The following is a 14,946-nucleotide window of genomic DNA, read 5'->3' on the forward strand; positions in this document are numbered from 1 at the left end:
GTGCTGTTCACTTGGCAAAACTCTTGCTTGTTCTGGCTAGTTGTGGGGGTGGGGGCAGCAGCTGTAGTCAGAATTATCATACGGTGCTCGCTCGGAGAATTGTCTGCTGTTGCTGTTCAGAATTTCCCAGTAAGCACTGAAATGGCCGTTTTGGGGGGAAGTAAATTTGGCTATACAAAAGTTGCTTTTTGCAAAGCCTGATGGCAGAACTTGGGCATTTTATGTGCTTGTCACAAAAATATGGTTGCCACTTTTCCTTCTTTTTAATGCTTTGCTTTTACGACTGTGAGCTAACAATGGCATCCTAACAGTTATACCCTTTAAAGCCCATGACTTCAGTGGACAGAAGGGTGTAACTCTGCTTAAGATGGCATCATAAGCATCCTTATTTGGAAGGAATTCCCTTCAAAATGGGTGGGACTTCAAGCCAACCCGCAAATGGCCTCGGCAGTGCCTCTTCTCCTGGAACCCCCCTCCCCATGGTTGTCACTGATACCTTGTGGCTGTTTTTAAGGGTCTCCACTGCATCCAGACGACTAGTTAGTATGAGAAGTATCCATATGTTTTATCTACCCATGTGACAGAAATATCCCCAGTGGAGGAGCGGTTTTGTGGCTGCAGCCACAGAGGCCATATATGAATTGGCTTAAAGTGCTGAGTGCATTCATTTTAGGATGATGTCCTTAGTTCTGAGATCCCCACATTGGATCTCTCTCTTGTTTGTGTCGTTGGGATCTCCCAGTAGAGCCAACATAATGTAGATTCACCTCGTCTGTGATTAAAATTAAGCTGCCTCTGCTTTTAGAATGGCAGTCTAGTATATCGTAATGGGGTCACAACTGGAAAATCCTGACCTCTGGTACTCTGTTCAGGGTACTGTTCGCTTCCCCTTTTCCTTGTTTATATATCTCACTCACCAGTATTTCATGGATGATAATAAGTCTTTTATTGCTGCTTTTTTGTTTTGCCAGAATTAACGCAAAGGGGACGGCACAGGTTAGGCAGACCTTAAATACCGCGGAATGCAAACTGTCCACTTGTACGACCTCTGCTAGTGCTGGGATGTGGTTTTTGCAGTTGTTCTCTTTGGTATTTCAATTAAAAACAGTGTTTCATTCAAGAACAGTGTTGGCTTTTTGGGGGGGACGTTCTTCTGCAAAAGCAAGCCTGGTGGATGAAAAGCAGCCGCTGTTACTTCAAGAGCGTTTCCGAAATGGGAAGCAACCTGCCCTCCTCTGAAAAGAGTGGCGTTGGCAATAAGTAACTCAGCAGGAATTCAAGCTTACTTTTATGGGTGCCTTGTCCTTTTTATATAATAGAGAAAGTGTGGAAAAGGTTACTTCCCTACTGGCCCATTGTTGACTCAGTTGACACTTGTTCACTCACTTAAGAGCCTAGGGAGTATATTGTAATAATAATAACTGTTTATATACTGCTCTTCTAGACAGATTAATGCCCAACCCAGAGCGGTGAACAAGTTAGTGTCATTATTATCCCTACAATGCTGCTGGGGAGCTGGGGCTGAGAGGAGTGGCTTACCCAAGGCCACCAACTGAGTTCATGGTAGTAGTGGGATTCAAACCAGTAGAGTGCTGATTTGTGGCCAAACCACTTAACCACTGTGCTACAGCAGCATTACTGCTGGAGAAGCAAGTTAATACAGCTAAATAATATGATTTTATCAGATTTAGTTTAGTCTTGAAGATGGGCCCCCTACCTTGACGGTTAATCTAGCCGCCTGAATCCATGCTACAGTAACACTGATACTAGACTACTGTAATGCACTCTATGTATGTCTCCCCTTGAAGTCAACTCAAACTCCAGTTGGTACAGAATGTCACAGCTTGATCTTTATTGGGGGCTAGGCAGAGCATGCATATTATACCCATACAGCAGTCACTCCTTTGACAGCCCAGCAAGTATTGAGCTCAGTTCAAGGTAATGGCTGTCATGGCCTTGGCCCCTCATATCTGCAGTATTGCCTCTCCTGTGTTCTGCCATGACACCTTCGCTCATCTAAGCACAACCTTCTATAAGTGCCACCCTGAAGATGGGCAAGTCCAACAACCTGTATATGTGCCTTCTCTTGAAGTGGCCCCAACCCAGTGGAGTGGCCTGTCAGGAGACCAAGAAGGCTTGCGTGCTTCTGACATTTCATAAACTAAAGCAGAATTTAGTGGTTTTTTAAAAAATATATAAAGCAAATAGGGCTACATCATAACAGACTGGCCTAGGAAAATGCCCGGTGTTTATACTGATGTAATACCATGTTCTACAGTGTTAAATAAGCTTTGTTGAGATGACGGCTTTGTTTTAAATTGCAATTCTCGGTCTTTTACATTATTAGATGTATCATCCTATTGATTGTGCTGAATTGCATTATATAATCCACCTTGAGTTTCAGTGAGAAAGATGGGCTATTAATAACATGAATAAATAAAAAATGGCCGTGCAGATGCTAAATAAGGGACCATAGCACTCCACTCTTGGTCTGTCTACCCTGGCTCCCACTCTGTTTCGTGGCACAGTTCCAGGCGCTGCTGTACCTTTAAAGCCCTATGATAAACATACCTGAAAGATCGCCTGCTTTCTTATGAACCCATCCCACTCTGTGGTCATGTTTAAAGGCCCTGCTTTGGATGCCCCTGCCTTTGGATATTAGGTGGGAAAATTCTGGACATCTATACCAGGAGAGATTTACTTGTCCCCTTCTTTTGCCCTCTTCTGCCAGTGGGTGAAGATTTTCTTGTTTTGTTTGGTAGTCTTTCAGTCCTCCCTCCTTGCCCAGTGTTTCAACTGTTAATTTTATGTTTTTGTATTTTACATATTTTGTATTTAGTTTTTGCATTTTATGTTTTTGTATTTTGTATTTAGCTCTGGTTTTAAATTCTTTTAATGATGTGCCTTTTTTAATGTTTATAAAGATGCGAGTTACCATCTCGGTTGGCCTTGGTTGGCCTTATGTAGGCAGAAAGGCAGAGTATATATTTTGTAAGTAAATAAATGAGAGCCAGTGTGGTGTGGGAGTTACAGTGCCTGACCTAGGATGTGGGAAACCCAGGTTGGAATCCCACTTCTGCCACAGAGGCTCACTGAGTGACTTTGGGCCAGTCACACACACTCAACTTGCCTCAGGATTCTTGTGAGGATATAACTGAGGAGAGGAGAATGATGTGACCTGTTGTGGGTCCCTGCTGAGAAAGGTGGGGTCTAAATTAAGTAAATACCCACGGGTATTGCAGAAGGAAAGACCTCACATTGAAATAGCCATTCTTCCTAACGGACAGAAACTTCTAGAAGTTTCTTGACTGACTGTATTTCTATTGTAAATGAAATGTAAAATTATTAAGAGGAATACATCCCTTACATAAAGTGTAGCTTTCATATCCCCTTTAATCATCTGCTATTGTCGAAGCCATAGGAATTGTTTTTCAGAATGTCTTCAGCCCTGATCAGTGAGGGTGCTAATGAAAAATTTGCTGTGAACGGAGGCAAATCTTGGATAGGAAAGAAAATGACTGGCCCAAATGGCTTCATGGCTGAGTGGGGATGTGATCTTGTGTTTCTTTAAACTTGGGCTACAATCTTCAGGACACTTTCTTGGAACTTGGATAACATGGGATTTACTTCTGGGTATACTTGCTTAGGATTACTCTCGAAGTCTCATAACCATGTTGGACAGCAGTAGAAGAGCAAGATTCGGGTCTAGCAGTACCTTTAAGACCAACAAAATTATACCCTGGAAATCTAGTTGGTCTTCAAGGTGCTACTGGACCCGAATCTTGCTCCCTTGGTGTGTGTGTTTTTGAGGGCAACAGGTCTAGTTTGTTTAAATATTAATTAGTTAATTATTTAAAGGTGTTTAATGTATGCTTATGCATACAATCATATTATTTAAAACAAGTGGCCAGTTAAATAAAGTAGAACAGGAGCCATCAAAACACAACCAGGGGACTGCAGGGGAAATTGTGCAGGGGACAATTGCAGGGGACTGCAGGGGAAATTGTGAAAACTGGTTTCTCTCAAGCCAGTTTTTAACACAGGCAAAAAGTTTACCTTCCCCCCTCCACACAATGAAGATACGAATGTGAAAGATTAATAAAAGTAAGTATTTTGTATACGTGGGGGAACAGAGGAAATACACAGTAAATGAATTTTATTTTTTAATTTACTTTATAGTCTGCCTTTCCCACTGGGACTCGAGGATTATAATATGATTCAATACGGTCAATTTCAAAGTCATTGAATAAATATTGTAACAGTGTATAAACGCAAAGATTTAAAACTAGCGAAAATCCAATACAGAGATGAAGAAATGCTGAAACACAGCATAAGCAATTCTAAGCCTGGCATATTAATACATTCTTGCATGATTTCCTATGAGCAGGTCTGAAAGCTTCCACCAACGTTTCCAAAATAATCCAGAAATCCCATCAGCCAGAAATAGAACCGCCTAGCTAGTATTTATGCCCTTTGTCCTTGTCACCCATGCAGTTTCTGGAAAGCTCTGGAAGGACAAAAGAAATCAAAAGGAAAAGATTAGAGCTGGTTGCGTCTGCTCAGACGGAAACCGTGCCTCCAGCCTATGGGCAAGAACTTCGTTTACTGTTACTGCGCCTGCGTTCACGGAAACGGCGTCTTCAACCTATGTATGGGCAAGGACTTCTTTTGCTGCTCCTGCGCCTGCGTAGAAGCAACGTTCGCGACCGCTTGGAGACATAACCTTCGGGCCACGTGGGTGTCCTCGTTGAAACCGGCTGCGCAAGCAGCGAGTTCAAGGAGACTCGGACGCGATTTGCAAAGGCGCCATCGGAGCGGAGCAGGTGCAAGACGCTCAAGGCTCAAGATGCCCCGGGGGAGCAGGAGTGTGGGGTCTCGGTCGCCCGCGGCCAGGTAGGAACCAAGCAGGAAAAGAGCTAGATTGGCAAAATTCTCCTTTCTTTGAAAAGTGCGTTGCTTGTAAAAGAAGCCCCCCCCCCCCCCCCCGGGCGCACACCTTTACGGAGCTTTCCGTTTAAGGTTCTTTGTAAATAGCAAGGATCTTATTCCGTGCTGGAGGTTTCTTTCCTTTCTTGTGAAGATCCCCTCCTGGATATGGAGGGGGTTGGCGCTAACAAGGAGGAAAAGAAGAAAGGGCTCTCTGTACATGCTCAGGAGCGCAGTCTTCATCTGGTTTCCTATTTCAGTAAGCTAAACTCTAGCGTTGACGAAGGATGAAGCCAGGGGAGGTTCTTGACCGTTCAATTCTTGTATCGTTTTCTCTGCATCGTGGAAGTGGTAGATTCAGTTGTTGGGTGTGGGTTGTGGAAGACCCCCAGGGTTGTTTTTATTCATTGGATTAGAGGAGTTAGGAAGGTGGATGGATCTGTTGCATTTAAGAAAAACAAAACCTACCTAAAAATAAAATTCAAGTTTTGTTTCTGCTTAATGAGCTCTCTTGGAAAACTTAAAATGTTAGGTTTATCTGGCAGTCTTTTAAAAATCGTGATCTGCTAATAATTTTTTTTAAAAAAATATGTATTATAAAGTCTTGTTTTTTAATTGATTCTTTGGGCACTCTGAAGTTTTCAGGCATCCTTTGTCCATATTTTCACAGTTCTCCTCTCATCAGGTAGCCAAGGACAGTGAGTGATTAGTACTGTGGTTTTATTGCAAATGGCAGTGCATAAAGCTCCCTTCTCCCAACTGGGCACCATATTTTCCCAAAGCATACAGATGTTTCCTCTGAAATCTGAAATGAACAACCAGATATGAGTATGAATACACTTTACAGATATAGCCACTTGTGGCAAAGAGAACTGGGCATCTCAAGATGACCCTGGGGGTGGGGTGGGGGGCGGTCAATTGTCCTGTTAGGCCAGCCTTTTGGTTTAGGGTGTTTTGAAAGAAATAGAACTCTGGTCTGTGATTGGTTGTAAGTAGATCAAAGGCCATGTTTACGGTCGGCACTGCTGGCCAACCACAGAAGGCTTTCGTCCATCTAAAGGTAGTTGTGAATGAGTCTAGTTGTGGTGTAGTGGTTAAAGTTGGGCGAGATTCAAATTCCCACTTAGGCATGACATTCATGGGGTGACCTTGAGCCAGTGACAGTCTTTCAGCATAACAATCTGACTCCATAGTGTTGCAAGCTTCAGGTCTGGTAATTCTGGGAGATTTCCAGCCACTATCTGAAGGTTGGTAGCTCTAATTCTAAAGAATATTGTAATGGAGGAAAGGAGAACCACACATGTTGTCCCTAGTTCCCTGGTGAAAAGATGGAATAGAATATCATAGCTGAACCACTTAAATCACATTGCATTCAGTAGGACTTTGTAACACTAAGATCTGGTTCACACATGCAGGAAAACGGGGTGGTACAATGGGCTGAAAGTAGAGTATCACAGTTTTGAATGTTTAAAAATTCCCTGCAGATAAAAGGGCAGCACATCAAGCAAGCAGTGTTAGAACATTTCCCCTGCTCTGCTAGCTCTCTTTTTGGATGAAAACTCTTTGTGCGTTCAAAGATGGAATCCACCAGTCTAAAGTGATGTATTCCATTCTACTGTTCAAGTACTCTGCCACCTCATTATCCTGCATCTGTAGACCAGGCCTAACTTTAGCTGAATTTTGGGGTAATGATTCTGCTTATGGTTACTTTATACTAAGTGTGTTGAGCCTGCATTTCTGAAGCGTTGCATTCATTTAAATATCTGTAGGTGGCTTGTGATGTTGATGGACCACATTTTGTTGTTGATAACACTTTCCACCTAATAATTAGCTTTCTTAGGGCACACAAGCTCTTTCTTCTATACATAGTGGAAGTGCAAACCAAGAACTGGACCTAAATTCATTTACATATTGGGGAAGTAATCAACCAACCAGTAACTCCAGAGCTAAGTGTTGCCCTCCTGTATTTACACTGGGTATTTACACTGACGATCAAAATGTGTTTCATCAGCTCTTTTATGTTTTCAACAAGGAGAGTTTTAGTACTGGAAAGCAGCTGATCTCCCCTAAATACAAATCTTTGGTGTCAAAGAGTTTGAAGTATTGCACTGATGGAAACACTCACCTGTTCTGCTTCTCTTATTTTTAGCAGCCCAGCACCATCTCATGCCCACCCCCCAGCCCACCCTCCACCTTCAGCCGTGGCAGCCCCAGCTCAGCCGCAGCAGCCTGGGTTGATGGCCCAGATGGCCACCACTGCAGCGGGAGTGGCTGTTGGCTCTGCCGTGGGCCACGTGGTTGGCGGCGCTCTCACCGGGGCATTCAGTGGAGGTAGCAGCTCGGAGCCAGCGAAACCAGCCAGTACTGTCCAGGTGAGAGTGGAATCCTTGGCAAATTGTAAGTGGCTGGATGGGTGGTGGGGCTGATGAAAATGACTGCTAGCCTTTGGAGCACATGTAGTGTGAGTTTCTGCTGGTCAGTTTGGTTCCTTGTTTGAAAGCAGTAGATGGGAGTGGCCCTTTTATCTCTCCTCCCCTGTCTACATGGGGGAAAGCAGTGAAGGAAGCATGATATTAAATGGAAAATAACTGGCTGGGAAAAGATTGAGCAGTCTGTAAACATCCCAGGCTTCAAAAGGGGATTAGATAGCTTCAAGGGAGATAGGTCCTTCAATGGCTACTAGCTGTGGGACTTAAGGGAGCAACTGTATTCAGAGGCAGTAGCCGTGAAGTTCAGTAGCAGAGTAACTTTTGGAGCTTCTTTCTGTTGGTCCATCTATCTCATTATTATTCTTTTGATGGACAGTCTCCTTTTGGGTCTTGGGTCGATGAAAGGTCTTTATCAGCACTTGCTGCTTGAGATTCTTTTCAGCTGAAGACACCAGGAACAGAACCTGTGACCTTCTGCATGCAAAGCAGATGCCCTCCCACTGAGCAGTGGCCTCTCCCTGCACTTAATGAGTCACTTAACAGATGGCAGGAGCTTGGCTTTCTTTTCCCAGTCTTCTGTACTTGTTGACAGCCAAGTTCTGCAATGAACTCTGCTTATTGCATCATATAAAAGTAGAAGTTGACACGGCATGATTTGGTGTTGGTTTTAAGCCGGGTCTCTTCTCAAGATTAGCCCAATAGGGTGTTGTTAAATACTTTGTTACAAGATGTTCGCCTTCAAAGCTCTATCCTGAGCGGAAGGCATGGTGCATCTTCCTTAAAAATCTATCGTCAAGACTAATCAGAAAAGAGTCTTGTGGCTCTTAAAGATTCACATTCTATTGTTCTGTCAGCTTTTGTGGATTGCGTCCTGCATCTGATGAAGTGAGTTCTAGTCCCTAAAAACGTAGGATACAGTAAACCTGTTAGTCTTCTAACAGTGTAGTCCTTAGCCGACTTACACTTTTGTTGAAGTCAGTGGGCTAGAAGCGTGTAACTCCATTTAGGATTGCACTATAGGAATCTTCTTTTTGTTTTGCTGCAACAGACAAACACTGCTGCCTGTTTGGAATTTATTATCAAGTGTGGCGCTAATGTGCCCTGGCCATGTGGCCAGTGGAAGTGTTTCTGCCCCATTAGACTTAATATTTCACCAGCGGCTTTTGTATTCTGAATTACATCTAGTAATTAAACTAGATGTTTAACTCCAGAGAAACAAACACACACGTATCCAAAACAAAAATGAAGAAAAGGAGTAACAGCACAAGGATTCCAACTAGCTGAACAGAGTATGAAGTCGGAAATGGATGAGCAGTTCTTGCAACTGTAGAAGGAATGGCTGAATGAGGTGCTGTGGCAGAAATATGATGGCGACCAAGTCACCTGGGTCCTTTTAGGCTATGCTGTCCTGTATACAAACCTCACAGAAATTGACTTATTTGTCCACCTTCTCGTTTCTTGGTTATTGTTCTCAGTGGAAGAGCTGTGGCTCAGTGGCAGAGCATCTGGTTTGCATGCAGAAATATCCAGGCTCAGTCTCTGGGAGTGGTGATGTAAGACCTCTACCTGAGACCCTGGAGAGCTGCTGCCAGTGGGTAGACAATACGGACTTGGATAGGCCAATGTCCTGGTTCAGAATAAGGCAGCTTCATGTGTTCTTCTGCCCTGCCCCTTTCAGCACCCTCACGAAGGGTGCTCTGGAGGAAGGTGTAGGTACGATGCCAAAGAATTAATTGACTCTCAGTGGAATTGTGGGTACTGATGTTGTGAATGTCTCTGGAGGTTGGGGAGAGATGAGAGGATAGAGCATAAGAATCAGAAGATGGTGATTTTACCTCCCCCCTATCTTTTTTGTGAGTAGGACCGTCTGCCTCTGTTTCTGCCTTGGCTTTGAACTGTTCCTCTTTCACTGGTCTGTATCTGTTTCACCTCTTTCATACATTCACAAATGGTCTCCTTGTGCTTTGTTTTACTTTGAAAAGCAGCTTTGGAAGCTGTGACTAGGAGGAGCGAACCAGTGAGGAGAGAAAGGGCCCATTTAATCTTTCCTCTTCCTGCCAGTTTTTCCACTCAAAATTGCGCTCTCCTCTTTTGCTTTTCCACTCACGAGGAAAAAGATCTGGGGCACCAGTGTCATGTCTTCATTAAGGGAAAAAACAGGGGTGGGAGGCCAGTTTTGAGTGATGAGGAGGGAGGGGAAAGGGTTAAGTAGCTCCATCTTGCATATGGACATTCCTCTTTTGATACTGGCTGCTTTTTTTTTTTTAACTAAACTGTTGGGAGACTGGTTGTGTATCTCCGGTGTATTGTCTTGGGGCCAAACAAGATGATACCATGGCCCAGAGTCCGCCACAGGGGCACAGTTCCATTTTGAAACCTGGAATTTTTACTTTTCCAAATGCTGCAGGGGCCCAGTCCTGCTGGGACAGCGGTGGGGAGGGGGGAATCTCTAGTTTTGCCTAAGCAGGCCAACCAAAGAGTGGGCCAACAGACTGTGCTGACTGCGGAAACTGGCTACCATTTAGTTAACGACTGAAATATAATTGCCATCCTGAGAGGGGAGAAAAAGTCAAGAATATTAAAATGTTGGGTTGGACCCAACCGGCTTTTGCACTGGTTAAAAAGTGCCAAGAGAGCGTTTCCTTTGATCACCAAAAAGGCTATGCTGGGGATAATGGGACCTGCGTGGATAGAAGCCATGGGGGGGGGAGTGGTTTTAGTAAGAAGGGGAATTAAAAAAGCCAGCTGGATTCCACTCATTTGATGTCCAAATACATCCTGAGCCTGATGCGCTCTTTTGTTCTGTGCCTCTAGGAGCCCAGGCAGCAGCCGGCGTATCAGCAATCCCAGTATGGACCATGCCACTACGAGATGAAGCAATTCCTGGATTGTGCTACCAACCAGAGCGACCTGACCTTGTGCGAGGGCTTTAGTGAGGCCCTGAAGCAGTGCAAATACAACAGCGGTGAGCACCGTAGGAGGAAGCATTTTGTGACCCACCTCGGTTGAAGTTTATGGGTGATGTGCTGTGCTTGATGCACAGAGAATGTATTTTGAGCAAATCCTGTTGAAAGTAGCAGCAATTGCACACTGGTGATGAAGCCTTGAAAATTTGGCCATATTGTCAATGCTGTTTCGTGCATGGCCACAGCAGCCATACAGCCTATCTCTGACTGTGGTAGTCAGAGTTTTTTTCAAAGAGGAGAGGCTTATGGGCAGGGAAGGAGACTACAAGAGGGGAAGGCAGACTTTTTCTTGGAATTATTTAATTTTTTCCCAAGAACCTTAGGAGCTACCAGTTTCAAAATGATAGCTTGGTGGCAGCTTGCACAAAAATGTAGCGGCTTGCACAAAAATTACAGCATTCAGAGCAGGTCTGCAGTGCTTGAGTGGGAAAACCTTTCCTCTGCTGTTTTTGTAAAACAATCCCCCACTTCTTCTCCAAAAGGTAACTTGCCATGCAGAGAAAAAATATATAGTTAACTCTATTTTCCCTGTAAGTGGCAAATAGAAGCTTTGAGGAAGGGGAAAAGAATCGATATCATGCACTTTTCCTGTCCATGCGTGATGTGCTGCCTTGTTTACACAAACAAGAAAGAAATTACTGTGGTGGCTTTAAAGGGAAGAATAAGGGACTGAATACAGCCACGCTGGAGGAGGGTCGGAGAGCTAATTTTAATTGCTTGGAGAGTGACCGGTTACTCCCAAGTAACCTTCCCATCCCTGCACTGCAATTTTAAGTTGGACATGTAGTTCTGAAAAAATTGGAAGGGGATTTAGGAGAGGAGTCATAGCTTGGGGGTGGGGCTGTGGTTTGGCAGCTCAATGCCTGCTTTGCATGCAGCAAATCTGAAGTTCGGTCCCCAGCATCTCCATTTTACAAGGTAGCGGGTGAGATTGGCCAGAGACCTGGAAAACTACTGCCAGGCAGAGAAGGTAGCATTGAAATAGATGGGCAAATAGTCCGACTCAGTTTGAGTGTTTCTTGTTGAATGTATGCGCCACTTCCCTGCACTAGGGAAGCAGAGCAGCCTTCCTCCTACCAGCGTGCTAGAATTTATATGGGAAATACTTCTTTATACTAACTCCAGAGTGCTGAAGGGGATTTTCATATCTGGTCAGCCTTTGAGTCCTGGTTCTCAGCGAATGAGCTGTTCTCTGCTGCAACGGAATGACTGTCATTTCCCCTTATTTTCAGGTGTTTCTTCTCTCCTGTGAAGACATTTCCCACACTAACGCATCAAAATAAGATCCTGGAGTAGAGCCATTGAAACCCAAGAAGGACTGGAAGGGCTAGCAAGCAGCAGACGAGAAGGGGAAAGGATCCAACCAGATCACAAAATCTCTTTAGCGTTGTTCTCAGTTGTAAATTAGCAAGTCAAAAGAATTCCGGTTGAATTCTTACAATGCCGCTTATGAGACGTGGCATGTTCGAGAGAAATGTGCAATAAAAGATGGTTTATTTTAATCTACCACTTGGTTTCTTGTTTCCATTTTTTTTAAAAAAGTATCCTGGATGTTTAAAAGGGGAAGATGTAACTAATGGACCAAAAGACTTACACATTTGTTTCATCCTCCCCGCCCCCCCCCCCCCTCGGGCCTGGCCCCTGCAGAGCGATGCCTGGCTGCCCTGGGAGAGCCAGGAGGAAAGGCGCCCAGAGCATCTCCCCCCTCACTCGCCTGGCCCCTGCCCAAAGCCACATGGCCCAGAGCAGCATAGCCTGGCGTGCTCTGCCTTTACCCTCATCGCACGGACTGTTGCTCCACCCACCCCTTGCCCAGCCCCCACAGAGTGACGGCGAGCTCTGCGGCTCTGAGCCGCGCGGCTTCAGGTGGGGGCCAGGTGAGCGGGGGGTGGGGGGAGATGCAGCAATGCTCTGGGCACCTTTCCTTCTCTCCCCATGCAGCCTGGCATCGCTCTGCGGGGGCTGGACGAGGGCATCGCTGCATCTTCCCCCTCGCTAGCCTGGCCCCCACCTGAAGCCGCGCGACTCGGAGCTGCATAAACTTTAGCCTGCAAGGATGCCTACGCTTCCTGACAAACCTTGAGGTAAGAGAACACGAGTTGAACCTAGGTATCTCGTCATGTCTGTTTTGGCTGTTAGATAGATGTGTCTTCAAAGAATTTAATTCCCTTTTTAAGCGGTTTATACCTTTCACTGCATCCTCTAGCAGTGAATTCCACATCTTAATCACTAGTATATTTCCTTTTTTTTGTCTTGACTCTACTGACCATCAGCTTCATTGGACGCCCTCTAGTATTTTAGTAGAGGGAGAAAAAGTTCTCTCTCCACTCTCCACCCCACAGATATTTTTATAAGCCCTGTGTGGATTCCTGTAACACACATTAATCCTCCCAGTATCTTTGGGTTGTGTGTGTATATCTATACATATATATATTTGTCCAGTCTGCAGCCTTGTGATGTAGGTTAGGATGAGAGACAGTGATTGGCTCTAAGTCTCCCTTATTGATGGAGAACACGTGCAGAGACCTAGAATAAAAGCTGCATTCTGCAGACGGACAAGGAAAAACCCATTTAGAAAAAAGTACAACCCTCCCCCCAGTTCTGTCTAACTAGAGCTTGCTGCCCCCTGCAGGATTTTTCCTCTTTATTTGTACACAAGACAGTGCTATACTCCACCAGATAGAACATCCAGTTACCATGGCGTGTATTCTGCTGAAGACAGCATAAGAGAGATCTACGTTCTCATGCAGCAGTCCTAGAAATAGGGTTAAGAAGCTAGGTATATTGAGTTTGCCTATGTGACTCAGCAAAAAGTTTTTAAAAAAGTCAGTGCTTTTTTTCAGGCTGTTGTCTTCTATATCTATATATAGAGATATAATTTCTAAAATCACCCAAGAAGAATGAATTACTCAATAACAAGGACTCTTGTAAATCCTTAATATCCTATAGACAGGGAAGGAGGCCGAAGAAGGAAATGTGATCTGCTCAGCTTGCGTGACTCAGGTGGCTTGCTTCTTATTTTAGACCTTAGCAGGTTATGTAATATGCTGAAGGTCATCAGAGTCAGGTTAAGTGCATGGAGCTTGGTTCAATTAGTTGCTGAGTGGTTTGGAGCACTAAAGGTGGATGCAGCTAGCTAGTTGCTGACATAATTTACCCAGGGCCATTGATGCTGATGGTCTGCAAAAGGCACTGCAATTGGAGACAAAGTGCTTTTCCATTTGTGCATGCCATGGCCTGCTGGCCAGTTCTGAGATTCAGTGGGCCTCTATGAACCCCTTGGGCCTGCCATGGGTCTTGTGGCTGAGGACAGACTGCAAATGATCTTGTCAGATCTGTTTAGAGTACAGTGCTTTTCATTTGATGCTAACTGAAAACAGTCCATGACTGGGTGTGTCTTCTGGCTTTACAAAAAGCCGCCGAGTCTGTGATACATATAAGAAGTGTGGTGCATTATTTCCAGAACCAAGTTTGGCCACTTCCAGAAAGCAAAAATGAAAAATACTGAGTGAAATAGACCTGGGGGTGGACTTGATCTAAGGCAGTTTTGAATGCGCAGTTTTATCTCTTGGTTACGTGGCAGTCAGCTTACAGCAACAAAGTCGACTGCTGTGTTTTTTAGATGTCTGCATAGCAAGGTGAAATTCTCCATTACTCCTACTTTTGCTTCCTAAATGATACTTTAAAAAAAAAAGTTGCTACTCAGATAGTAGCATTCTTGACTCCATAAACATTCAACAACATAGAATCTGCTGACTTGGTGTGCAAATCCTAGGTGCCTTCAGGACTCTTATGGGGGTCCCAAGTCCTTTTTGTCAGATGTTTAATGTATGTACATATACCCTAGCTACAGAGAGGGTTGAATGTATGTATGCATATGCATAGAACAGGATAAAAATTCAGGCCATACAAGGGGCACCAGTACTTGTGTATGGGGAAGCTTTACCAATAATGGTGAAGAATTGTATGATGTAGTAACTTCAGTGGCCAGTAGGTGTCGATGTTTCTTCATTTGCTGTTTTACCTCAGAAAAAAGAGGCAGAAATAACTAAATGGTAACTTTCCTGTGAGGTGGGAGAAGATGGTAAACAGAAATCCCTTTCAATCATTATGTTCTTGGCACTCTAACCTGATGTGTTGCACATGCTGTTGCCATTTTATGCGAATAGAGCAACAAGTGTATGCAGGGGTCATTTTGTAGAAAAAGAGCTGGAGGGTCTTATTAGCATAACTTATTAGCATATGCCATACCCCTTGACATCACCAGAAGTGTGTCATTGCCATAACTGATTTGTATAAGCCACACCCCCTGACATCACTTATCCTGGCTGTTTTGGACCAAATCCTGGCCATTCAGAGCTGAAATTGGGCCCAAAATGGCAAAAAGGGGCCGAAAGTGGCCAAAAAGGGGTCCAAAATGGTTGGATCGGGCTGCTGCTGAGAAGGAGAGTAATCCACCACCTGTCAGAGGCCTGATCTGGGCCATTTTGGCCCCAATGCAGGCCGAAATGGGCCCAAAATGGCTGTCAGGCGGGGCCACCTGTCATGTGACCTCTTTGAGGAACTGCCAGAACTGCGTTCTTGCATGTTCCCCCTCAAAATGAGCCCTGAGTGTATTTTCCATC

The 14,946-nt window shown here is 44.5% G+C and overlaps 1 protein-coding gene across 2 annotated transcripts; it reads left to right on the top strand.

Annotated features, from left to right (window-relative positions):
- Positions 1-4,707: 4,707 nt before the first annotated feature.
- On the top strand, positions 4,708-11,827 carry CHCHD10 (coiled-coil-helix-coiled-coil-helix domain containing 10). Of its 2 annotated transcripts, none has more exons than XM_054996367.1 (4): positions 4,708-4,893; positions 7,079-7,298; positions 10,170-10,320; positions 11,554-11,827. In XM_054996367.1, exons 1-4 carry the CDS (start codon positions 4,847-4,849, stop codon positions 11,571-11,573), a joined length of 438 nt encoding a protein of 145 aa, XP_054852342.1. In that variant the 5' UTR covers positions 4,708-4,846; the 3' UTR covers positions 11,574-11,827. The 2 variants fall into 2 exon arrangements, with proteins under 2 accessions (XP_054852342.1, XP_054852341.1); XM_054996366.1 differs by having other exon boundaries at positions 4,715-4,893; positions 7,076-7,298.
- Positions 11,828-14,946: the final 3,119 nt, after the last annotated feature.

This window comes from Eublepharis macularius, chromosome 13 (genome assembly GCF_028583425.1).
Source record: "Eublepharis macularius isolate TG4126 chromosome 13, MPM_Emac_v1.0, whole genome shotgun sequence".
Lineage (NCBI taxonomy): Eukaryota > Metazoa > Chordata > Lepidosauria > Squamata > Eublepharidae > Eublepharis > Eublepharis macularius.